The 12,695-nt window shown below is 40.9% G+C and overlaps 1 protein-coding gene across 1 annotated transcript in view; it reads left to right on the top strand.

The window, feature by feature from the left end:
• The window catches only part of LOC114260259 (DNA-directed RNA polymerase 3, chloroplastic), a 110,078-nt gene that overhangs the window by 58,380 nt on the left and 39,003 nt on the right, over positions 1 to 12,695 (top strand). The window contains 3 exon segments of the mRNA XM_082911213.1: positions 645 to 658; positions 5,576 to 5,707; positions 5,793 to 5,987. Of these exon segments, the coding sequence (XP_082767339.1) occupies positions 645 to 658; positions 5,576 to 5,707; positions 5,793 to 5,987 (341 nt within the window).

Raw genomic sequence — 12,695 nt, 5'->3', positions numbered from 1 at the left:
GGCATGAATTATGAGCCACAAACTGAATGACTGATATACTGATAAATGACTGTTTTCAATACTGAAAGGACATTCATTCTTAACCTCTTTACGCATATGTTATTCACTGGGCTTTAGCTCACTGCTCATATATATATGTAGGTGTACAGGCACCGGATCGTTGCTAGAAGCGTCAAGGTAAACTCTAGTTTTGTCGAGCCAACCACTGTGCCTCACTGAGAGGTTCTAAGTCCTTCAAGCTAGGGCTTTTGGGGTGTTTTAGTTTCCCCTTTTTGTATCTGTTTTGTAATTACTGTATAGGCTGAATGATACCGTACTGTACTGTTATGGTAGGGATCCGGTCCCTAACCTGAATATCTGTATATGATGTATGTATGTACTGTTTTGTTCTGAATGTGTATATGTTATGAAAAGTCTTTTTGCATACAGACAGTCACAGCTCATTGAACATCTCTTAATTACTATTCTGGCTTCCGCCAGCCCCTGTACTCTGTATTACTGTCTTACTGTTAAGTAGGCCTTCGGTAATCTCAAATTACTAGCCGGTTACGGTGCTAAACCCATAGGGGCGGGTTTGGGTCGTGACAATTGGAGGCCTGGTTGATCGCAAAGATGTGAGTGCACCTTGAAATTTTTTCTTTAAGTAAACTGTGAGAATGTGTTCTCCTAGGATTAGGAATAAGTGTCCTATATCTATTAGACTTCTATATATCTCAGTGATGTATCCATGTAGGGTTAGGAATTAGTGGTACTCTATATAAATGATGTATGTATTCTTTGTTCAATCAATTCAATCTAATATACAATTGTGTTTAGAAAACTTGCATAGTGTCAGAGCTAGGTTTCAAACCCCAGCAGCCATCGTGAAATCCTTTCTGGTTCTGATTTCTAGTTCGACTCTATTTTCTAAACTCGATCGAACTCCCTAGTTATCATCAAGTCATGCCTATGCTTTGTTAGGCTCGCGAGACCCATTTGGTTCATCGAAGGTCATCAGATTCGAGAATCGGGTTCTCCTCTCTCTGGTTCTTTGGGTTCTTGATTTGTCTGTTTCATCGCGACACATCTGGGATTTGGGTGTAGGTTGTGAACCATTTTCGTAACCCGTCTAAGTCGCACAAACCCTCGTCACAGTTCATCTGAGTCGATAGGACTCTGGTCGTTTGTCTCTGCCTCTTTCGTGCCTCACGCGAAGATCTTCTCTTCTCCGACGATAGCTGGTCGTCTTAGGTGACCCATCTGGTCGACCCATCGATTCGACCCATCGGTTCGAAGTGGTCACTATGCTTCGATAGCTGATCTTCTCTCTCTAGTTTTTCTTCAGTCTATTCATGAATTTGATCTCTGGTTATACTTTGGTTATATTTTGGGTTTATTACATTTAAACCCTTATTTTGCTCTATTTTAAACCCCTCAGTTTTCTATTTATTATTATGATGTCTCTGGCTTCGAATGAGTGTGCCTTCTGTCATTAGATGGGACATTGGAAGTATCAGTGTCCTAAGAAGAGACGTATGCATGCTCCGTCTTCTCAGAAGTCTCCGACACAGTTCCGAGCTCCACCTCTAAGTTCTTCTCAGTCTCCGATTGCATACATTGTCTCTGCTTCGGCTCCTAATCCTGACTTGGCTTCCTTGAGTGCTCAAATTAGCCAGCTTCAGCATATACTGTCTACCTCCCAGCCATCCCTGTCTGCTTCAGTTGTTTCCTCTCTTCATTCAGGTTTGCTTGGGTCTTCTTCAGGTATTTCTTCGTCTGTCTGGCTTTTTGACTCTGGTGCCTCTCATCATATGACTCCTTATCTCTCTTTATTTCAAAATTGTATTCCCCCTCCATTTCCTATTACTGTTAATGCTGCTAATGGGTCGGATATGTCAGTTATATCTGTTGGGTTTGTCCTACCGTCTGCCATGTCTGCAGTCTCTATTCCGTCTGTCTTATATGTTCTTCAGTTATCTGTCAGTTTATTATCTATTAGTCAACTTGATGCCTCTGGTTTTGATGTTATCTTTTCTTCTTCTATTTGTTCTGTGCACGATCGGATGTCCAAGCAGCAGATTGGGACTGGCCGTAGAGTTAGAGACCTCTATGTGGTGAAGAACTTGCATCTGCCTATGACTACCTCTCCAACTGCCTTTTCTTCTTTTCAGTTAGATTCTCTGTTCAGTCCTTTCTATTTGTGGCATTCTAGATTAGGGCATTTGTCTGCTGACCGCTTACGGTCTTTAGCTCAGTCAGGTATATTGGGTAAAGTTTCTCCTAGTCAACTTACCGAGTGTCGGGGGTGTAAACTTGCCAAAATGACAGCCTTACCTTTCCGTAACAGTACTTCTATATCTGCTACACCGTTTTCTTTAGTTCATACTGATGTCTGGGGTCCTTCTCCTGTTCTCACCAAGGGGGGTTCTGCATACTATGTGTCATTTGTTGATGATTGCACCCGTTACACTTGGGTTTATCTTATGACTCATAAGTCTAATTTCTATCAGATATACCATACCTTTCAGTCTATGATTACTACTCAGCTTGGGTCTACTATTAAAGTGTTACGGTCTAACTTAGGTGGAGAATATTTAAAAAATGAGTTTTGTGAGTATTTGGCCAATTTGGGTACCATTCATCAAACTTCCTGTACAGATACACCTGCCCAAAATGGTCGAGCCGAGCGTAAACACTGTCATCTCTTTGAGACAGCTAGGTCTCTTCTTCTCTCTGCCTCAGTTCCGGCTCCATTCTGGGGGGAGGCAGTTCTTACTGCTGCTTTTCTTCTCAACCGCATGCCTACTCCCCTTCTTTCTAGTTAGTCTCCTTATGAGGCTTTGTTCTCCCACATTCTTAACTACTTCCTTCTTCGTGTGTTTGGGTCTGCCTAATTTGTTCTTCTTTCCCGCAAAGATAGGACCAAACTTAGTGCTCGGTCTGTCCTCTGTGTCTTTTTGGGTTACAGTCTTACTCAAAAAGGCTACTGCTGTTACGATCCTGTCTCTCGTCGCCTTTATGTCTCCCGTCATGTTGCCTTTCTCGAACGTCTGTCTTATTTTCAGCTTCCTCCTCTCACTGCTCCAGTTTCCAAAGAGGATTTGGTACACATTGACCCATTTCCTTCTGAGGTCCCATATGATGGGTACATCTCCACTGTTCCTGTTGAGTCCATTCGTACTTCTCCGTCTACGTCACCTATGGCTCCTTCCCCTCCTTCAGCTTCTTCTCCCCCTCCGTTGTTGGTCTATTCTCGTCGTCAGGCTCCCCCACCACCAGTAGTCTCTACTCCTGTTGCTGCTCCTTTTGCTTCTGATGACTTTGATCCTGCTACACACCGATATCCTACTCGTGAGCGTCGTCCTCCAAACAAGTTGGGTTGGTCTAATACATGTTTTTCTGCTTCCTATCGTACTTTTTTGTCTGTTATTTATTCTTTTTCAGAACCACAATCTTACACGGAGGCCTGTTAGGATCCTAATTGGGTTCAAGCTATGGAGGATGAGTTGTTTGCCTTACAGAAGACTAACACTTGGGAGTTAGTTCCTTTGTCTGCTGGCAAGAATCTCGTTGGTTGCAAATGGGTCTATAAAGTCAAGACTCATTCTGATGGTTCTCTCGAGCGCTACAAAGTTCATTTGGTTGCCAAGGGTTTCTCACAGGAGTATGGTATTGATTATGAGGAGTCCTTTGCACCTGTTGCCAAGATGACTACTGTCCGTACCTTGATAACTGTTGCTGCTGTTCGACATTGGCCTCTCTATCAGATGGACGTAAAGAATGCTTTTCTTAACGGTTGTCTCACTGAGGAGGTCTACATGCGTCCTCCCCCTGGTCTTCCCCATTCATCTGGCCAAGTTTGTCGTCTTCGGCGTTCTCTGTATGGTCTGAAGCAGTCTCCTCGTGCTTGGTATGATCGCTTTCAGACTACTGTTACTGAGCTTGGGTTTCATTCTTCTGCTTCCGACTCTGGTTTATTTCTGAGGCATACATCGGCTGGTTTTGTTGCTCTCTTACTCTATGTGGATGATATGATCATCACTGGCTCTGACTCTTCTGCTATCTCTGACGTCAAGCAGCATCTCTTCCGTACCTTTGAAATGAAAGATTTGGGTCTGTTATGGTATTTTCTTGGTATTGAGGTTGCTTCTTCTCCAAAGGGCTATTTTCTGTCTCAGGCTAAGTATGGTAATGAAGTCATTCACCGTGCTGGTCTTACCGATACTAAGGTTTCTGATACACCTATTGAGCTTAATGTGAAGCTTAATTCTACTGATGGTGTCCCTCTGGATGATCCTACTTTATATCGCGAGCTTGTGGTTTGTTTAGTTTATCTGATTGTCACTCGCCCTGATCTTGCTTATGCTGTTCATGTGGTTAGTCAGTTCGTTTCTGCTCCTCACTCTACCCATTGGGCTACTTTGGTTCACATTCTTTGCTATCTCAGGGGTACCATATTTCAAGGCTTACTATTGTCCTCTACTTCCTCTTTGGACTTGGTGGCCTATGCTGACTCTGATTGGGCTGGTGATGTTACTGATCGCAAGTCTACGTCTGGTTTCTGTATGTTTCTTGGTGATTCCTTAATCTCTTGGAAAAATAAGAAATAATCAGTTGTTGCCCGCTCTACTGCCGAAGCTGAGTATCGTGCTATGGCTCATGCCACTGCTGAGATTGTTTGGCTTTGTTGTCTTTTGTCTGATTTGGGTGTCTCTTAGTCTTCTCCGACCTCTCTCTATTGTGACAACCGCAGTGCTGTTCAGATTGCCCACAATACTGTCTTCCATGAGCGGACAAAACACATTGAGATTAATTGTCACTTTGTTCGCCAACATCTGCAGTCTGCCTCTATCTTGCTTCCTTTCATCCTTTCAACTTTGCAACTTGCGGACTTCTTCACCAAGACTCACACTACTACTCGGTTTCAGTTTCTTCTTAGCAAACTCTCTGTGTTTTCTGCTAAAACACCTTGAGTTTGAGCGGGGGTGTGAGAATATGTGTTCTCCTAGGATTAGGAATAAGTGTCGTATATCTATTAGACTTCTATATATCTCAGTGATGTATCCATGTAGGGTTAGGAATTAGTGGTACTCTATATAAATGATGTATGTATTCTTTTTTCAATCAATTCAATCTAATATACAGTTGTGTTTAGAAAACTTACAACTTCCCATTCAGTGTGGATGTTTGTATGGTGCATTTAGTGATAATATTCTTGTAAGAGTGGTCAACCATTGATAGCGAGGTAGTTCTCAATTTGTCACTATAGAGAAGCTTGATAGTTCTTGCTTCTTTGTTATCCATTGGAAACAGCTTGTAATGTGATTGGAAAATCCTTTCGATTATACTCCTAAAATTTCCCCTGCAATGTTTGCCATTTTTGATGGCTATGCAAAAGGATCATCCAATCATTATATTTATCAAAAAAAAATAAAAAAAATTCATCCAATCATTATGGTTTTCTGCAATTCTTCTGGCTGGTTAATCTGACACTTGATCATTGGTAGACTACTTATACAACTTGATATGTTAGATTTTGTTTTCTGTAGCTATACCTTAAGTAATCAATCTGGCACTGCTTTTCATTCACTTGCAGGTTCCCATACCTGAGAGGCCACAATCAGAGGATTTAACAGAAATAAAAAAATGGAAATGGAGTGTGAGAAAGGCAAAAAAAATCAACCAAGAGTTGCATTCTCAATGATGTGATATTGAACTTAAGCTTTCTGTATGATTTCTTTCTTTCAAAAAAATTAAATATCGTATTGCTCTATTATGTTTCTTTGAACTTGCACTGTAAAAAATGAATTGCACAAAATGTACGCCTAGCGTTTGTGGAAAGCCATCTAGATGATGTATTGGATTCAGCAGACAACCCTCTTCATGGAAATCGGTGGTGGTTAACTGCTGAAGATCCTTTTCAATGTTTGGCAACTTGTATTAATCTGTCAGAAGCCTTAAAAAGCTCATCGCCGCATACTGTCATCTCCCACCTGCCTATTCATCAGGTAAGTGTTTTTGGATGCCTTGGAATCATAAAAGAACATCTATCAACTTATGCAAGCTGAAAATATCTTTTGTAAATTTCTCCAAGGATGCTTTATTTACTAGGAAACATTTTTAGCAATTGCATTTGTAAGAGTAATGCTAATTATAGATCCAGCTTACCTTGTTGTAATCCCAAACCTACTGAAAGATATATAATAACTATTTTCTGCACCCTAGCCTGAGTTGAGGGTCTCCTTTACATCCATACATGCTTTATTGTTGTACTTGAGTAGATCTTGAAAGCAAATCACCCGTATATCACCCCTTTTGTGCTCATCAAATTTTACTTGCAAAGAAATATCTTATATTTTGCTTATTCCCTTTGTTACTAATCTCAATTTTATTGAGATGCATTTTACCTTTAAATTGAGATGTCTCCAATCTCCATCACTTGAAGAACTTGGGTCCTGGTTTGAAATCATGTAATTCAGATCTAGTAATGGGATATGCTTTCTTGGGGTGGGCCAAATAGTTCACATGACGATTAAGGAATTGATTGAAACTAATGTATTTGAATCTCTCAAGATGTTATTAGTCAAAAGCATAGTTCCAATACGGGAAACATAAGTAGGAAACAGAAATATGGTCCAAAATAATTATGTGTAATGGAAAACACTAGGTGATATAAGAACGTTTAAGACATGCATAATTAAATTTTGGTAAATTACACTGATGCATAACCCCACCCCCTACCCTTATGGAAGCCCTCTTTCTTCCTCCTCCCCCTCCCCCTCCCTCTCTCCATCATTCTTCTCTAACCTTCTACTGTCCACAACAAACCCCTTTCTTGTTCCCCTCCCCACCCTTCGTCCATCATCCCCTTTCAAAATCATCTTGAGCCCACTCATTGGAAAAGACCATATTGATCGGAAATGTCTAGATCTCCATTAAATTGTAGCGATTGTGGATGTTTGATCATGATTGTTGACCCAACATGTTGGTGAGCAATGAAGCATGGACACGGACACGGACACGGGACACGACACGGACATGTAAATTTTCAAAAAATGAGAGACACGACACACTGGGGAGATGTTTAATATATATAATTTTATTTATTTATTATATGTCTAAAATTGAAAAAAAAATAGAAAAAATAAAAAGAGGGAAAAAAGAGGGTCTTAGTATAAATAAAAAATAGGGTTTTTGTTATAAAAAAAAAGTATTTTCAATCTGAGAAGAAAAAGAAAAAAAATAAATAAAAAGCAAGAGAGAGAGAGAGAGACAAAAAAAAAAGAAACGAAGACAATCAGTGAGAGAGAGAGAGAGGGGATCTGCGAGAGAGACAAGAAACAGAGAGGGGGCGATGACGAAAACACAGAGAGAGGCGATCTGTGAGAGACATAGAGAGACGATCTATGAGTGACAGAGAGGGACAAACTGCGACAAAGAGAGACGAAAAGCGCAGAGAGAGAGAGAGAGAGAGAGAGAGAGAGAGAGAGACGACCTTCAAAGTGATGAAAGAAGAAGAACGAAGTCCGATGCGTGTTCGTGTCGGACACGTGTCGGACACCCATACGCTATCTTCAGAGAGATGTCCGTGCTTCATAATTGGTGAGGCATTTGGCATGTTGGGATAAGGCGAGGCATTTGGCTTAAATTTTGGCTTGTGTGGCTTCCCCTTTTAAAGGAATTTCCCTTTTTTTTTTATTTTTGGGGATTGGGCTGTTGTTTGTCATGTTTAATGGTGGAATGTTTTCTGTTTTGTTTTTCCATTTTTACTAGTTGGATTAATGCTTTGATCGTTAGTCATTGTATGAGGACTTCATGTCCTCCACTCGGTTATTACTTTTGTTATTAATAAAATTCTATTGTTGCTTGTTCAAAAAAAAAAATAAATAAATAAACACACACGTTGGTCTTAGCTAACCATCGACCCAACATGTTGATCATCATTGTCGACCTAGTGGAATTGCACACCAATGTTATTGATTATCACCATCAGATCCATCTCAACTCATTACTCGATTTGACTCTTGTGGGGTGGGTGGAGGGTTTCACGGTTAGGGTTAAAGGAGTTGCATTTTTCTTGGAAGAGATTGTGGTGGTGGTTAGTAGCTGATGGTTGTGGTGGCTGATGATTGGGTAGGAGATAACTGGTGCTAGTTGGTGGCGATGGTGGTCACAAAAGTGGGTGGGAGATGGTGGGGGATAGTTGTAGGGAAGGGGAGGCAAGAGGGGAGGGGGTAATGATGAAGATGAGGTGGTAGTGGTGGTTAAGATAATGGCAGTGAAGTTGAGTGCATTGTTTTTGTTTTGTTGTAAAGTTCTTGTGTTGTTTGGTTTTGCAAATAGAGAGAGTATTGTGGTGAGGTTATAAAATTGTTTCGTTACAAATCAAATGGAGAAAATGTCTCAATTCATTGCAGGGCTAAATAAGTAAAGACCGCCCTTTTCTAATGGTGTTAGGGAGACAAGATTGACAGGGAGGTCAGGGTTATTTTAGAAACCTCGAGGAAGAAATCTGGAATTAGCATCTCAGGGAGGTCAGTGCAATTACCCTTAAATTTATTAGGGATCTTAAAATGGTAATATAATGCATTAGAATACTTTTATTATCAATTAAACTATTGATGTTAACTAATATTTAGAGAAATTTATAAGAGCTACAACATATTATTGTTGAAACTATATGAACATGAAAAAATAGTTGAAAAACTATAAATTATGAGAAGCGTGTTTCTAGGAAGTTTTCAAGTTTCTGACAAGTTCCTGAAATGTTTTGGAAATATTTCCTAGGGATTGAATTTCACTAGGGTTTTGTCTCCATTCCTAAAATAAGTCTCTTCTTTCAAAGAGAGTTTCATGTTAACAATGGTCAAAATTTGGAACTCATTTAAAAAAATACTCCAATGAGCTTTCCTTGTACTGTTTGGTATAAACAAAAGAGATACAGACATGCAAGAAGGTTCGCTTCCAATTCCCCTCTGGCCCAAGGCCCTTCAAGTTCCAGGTGCAATGAACTAAGAGGTAACCGATCTCAAATAGGTGATGGTGTATAAACCAGGTATCCACTCCATAGTCGCTATTAAGTTGCGCTCATGCAAAGACATCAATTGGTTATGGAAGAGAGCATTGATCAACATAATAACCAATAAGATATAAAGGAAAAAGAAAGAGTAATTTGTCCTTTATTTACACCCTCACATGGTTGTCAAATCACGAATCAAATCATGAATCGTATTTCTCAAAAACTGAATCGTGAATCTTATGATGAATGTACCTCGTTTGCGCAGAAGCTGTGTTGACTGCAACATACTTGATCAATTGCATACCGTGTAAGTTCTTGCTAGAAGCATCCCAGATTACTCTTATTTAAAAGTCTTTGGCTTCTGTTCATATTTTTTTTGTAAAAAATATATATACATATAAAATCACAAATATAGTGCTTAAAATGAAAAAAAAAATAACAATCTACTATAAATTTCATGCATCATTGTTTCATTGATTTAAGAGGAAGCTCCAAAAGTTTATAGATCAAAGTTCAAGCTTCAAAAACTAGCTTTTGACAAAATTCAAAATCCAAAATGACATCATTAGGCATAGTGGATGGCAATGGAGATCTTACCCTATGGATATCCATGGAGATCTAATCCAAATATATGAATTTTTCCCCTTTTTTTTTTTACCCATAGGATTAATTAAGTGGGTTTTTAAAATATCCATAGGATATGGGTCGGGAATGGGTACCCGCCCATTTCCCCATATGTTAGGGTTCTCTTTCTCAATCTCACTCTCACGGTTTCTCATTCTCATTCTCATTCTCACTCTCACATAGCAGCGAAGGCAACAATCTCCATAGGTTTTGCAAAGGCAACGATCTAGCAGCGACGATCTCTGTCTGCGTTACAACGGTGGTTCTCCGACGTGGTGAGTTTCTCTATCTCGTTCTTTCTTTCTCTTCCATTCTCTCTTTCTCTGATAAGATGAGTGATGAAAATGGAAATTGAGAGAAAAGATTGAGATAGATTGAGACTGAAATTGAGATAGCAATGGAAAATTATAATGAATTGAAACTGGGTTCCAACTCTGGGAAACGTTAGATCCCAAGCTTCTTCATTACAAAAAAAATAATAATCTCTCCTCTCTCCTTATCTCCCTCCTTATACAATATCTCTCAACTATTCTAACCACTTCCACTTATCCCGCTCAACAACTTTAATATCTTCCGCTAATCCCGCACCAAGTCACTGAGCTGTAATTGATCTATTATCTGGGTTATCTGGTTCTGTTGTCTGGCCCATCATCCAGTCCAGCCCACTGTCCAAACCACTGGTGACTGCTCCTGAGTTCAGCCCCTTGTCTTGGCCCATGGCAGCAGAGTCACTTCTAGTTGAAGGCTGTAGACGTCCCCGAACGCCACGGGAGGAACGAGCTCCCGTTCCGTTCATATTGGGGTCACTACAGCTCAGGACTCTCCAAATTTGTCACGGTTCTAAGTCTGAACCAAAGAGTCCAAATCCGGCAAATCGTTTTGAGAAAACAGATTTTTGAAAGAAGTGCCAAACATGGACTGCTTTGCCAGATACAGAGTCGCCACCTAAATGTTTTTTTTTTTAATGGGAAATTTAGGAAACCCTGACTCGGTGCCAAAGGCCACGTGTCCGTCATCACCAAAGTTGCCTCAGCTCGAGAACTTGGGTACGATTGGGGAAGGTCACTTCGTGAGCACCCCCGCTCGCCCGATCAAAGATCGGCCTCTACTAACCATAATATCTATTTTTGAAAACTTTGTGTGTCCTTACTCCGGTTATTAGCCTAGGTTACTATGTGATGCACACAGCATATAAGTATAGACTGGGTCGCCCGAATTGGGACTAAACATTTCATGTTTGTTTTTGAAAGATGGTTTGCTACTCGCAAGTAGGCTTAAATGCAGATTTTGCCACCCTCGGGTGGGCTTAGAAAAGATGGTTTCGCCACTATCTAGTGGGCTTAAAACAAATAGTTGATGATTTATTCCAATTCAAGTAACCCAACCTTCACCCACAGGCATTCAGGCAGTTATATCACATAAGCAAATAGCCTCATGGTAAGCATGCTATCATGGCATTCACTCACACGCATGCAAGGATACTAAAGCATAAAGCTCACCGGGTACTCCAAGCCAAAACAAGAAGTTTTATTAGAAATCATGCATGATCCTAAGTATACAAAAATGCCTAATGCAACACATGCAAGAATGCAACTATAGCAGGCTCGGCTATTCTAAACATGGCATATGAAATGCTACAACTAACATGTATCCAACTTTGAAATTGAAATACAATGCAGTTAGTATGATGCGCCGAGCCCGGTGCATGAAAAACAGATGAATGATGCAAAACTTGCTGTCATACTGTATGCTAATTGAAATATGCCCTAATCTAACCATCATAAGCAGGTAAATAAAAGGGAAGAAAGACGTGGGGTTGGAAGACATACAACACACACACGCACACTTATTACAGCATTGCCCTCGCGCAGAGGATCCAAATAAATATACAATCCAAATATTACAGTCCAAATAATATACAAAATTCTAATTAATTAAAGAATTAACTAAGAAAGCAAATAAAACTGGCGTGCATGCCAGGGACTGCCTTGCTTCTGATGGATGATGCATGTCCGGATTGTCTTGCGCGGAAATCCACCTGAATGTCCCAATTAGCCTCTGTTTACACCTGTTCTTGAAATGCGTGCCAAGCCCCAAAAGGTTGCTGATTCCTGATTTTGCTGCAACAGAGAGCAGGAAAGGGGCATAGCAATGTATTTGCACAGATATATGCATGTCTCGACCCTCGTGCCACCAATCACGCATACCGAGGCATGATGGCCGAGGAATCGAAATGCACAACTCAATATAGGATGAATGCACATGAAACTACAGCTAAAACCTAACTCCATCATGGATAATCCGGAGTGTCGGCGACTGGGGAATTGAGACACATTCCGTCACTCGGAGTACGAAATGTACCTCGTTTCCCGTGCCCGGGCTAACTCCTATTCCGGACATGATGCAATATGCATGATATGCATTGAAAGGCAACTAAGATACAATCCTAACATATACAATGCTATGGAAAATGAGATGGCTCGAAATACGTGCACGCGGGCACGCAAACCGAGATGCCTCGAAATGCGTGCACACGGGCACGCAAACCGAGATGATACATGAATGCAATGAAAATGAGATGCCTCGAAATGCGTACATACGGGCACGCAAACTGAGGTAATGGTAAAATGTTATGAAAGTGAGATGCCTCGAAATGCGTGCACACGGGCGCGCAAACCGAGGCAATGGTAAATGCAATGAAAATGAGAAGCCTCGAAATGCGTGCACACGGGCGCACAAACCGAGGCAATGGTAAATGCAATGAAAATGAGATGCCTCGAAATGCGTGCACACGGGCGCGCAAACCGAGGCAATGGTAAATGCAATGAAAATGAGATGCCTCGAAATGCGTGCACACGGGCGCGCAAACCGAGGCAATGGTAAATGCAATGAAAATGAGATGCCTCGAAATGCGTGCACACCGGCGCGCAAACCGAGGCAATGGTGGAGTGCAATGAAATGACATGGAAACATGATATGGGCTTATACCAACATGAGTGAGCCTCAGCCACACTCGCATAGGATGCCGGCGGATAAAAAAGAAGTGCCTCGAAATGCGTGCACACGGGCACGC

The sequence above is a fragment of the Camellia sinensis genome, unplaced genomic scaffold (genome assembly GCF_055761805.1).
Source record: "Camellia sinensis isolate YWXY unplaced genomic scaffold, ASM5576180v1 Unanchor10, whole genome shotgun sequence".
NCBI classification, from domain to species: Eukaryota; Viridiplantae; Streptophyta; class Magnoliopsida; order Ericales; family Theaceae; genus Camellia; species Camellia sinensis.
This window is presented reverse-complemented; position numbering and strand designations above follow the sequence as displayed.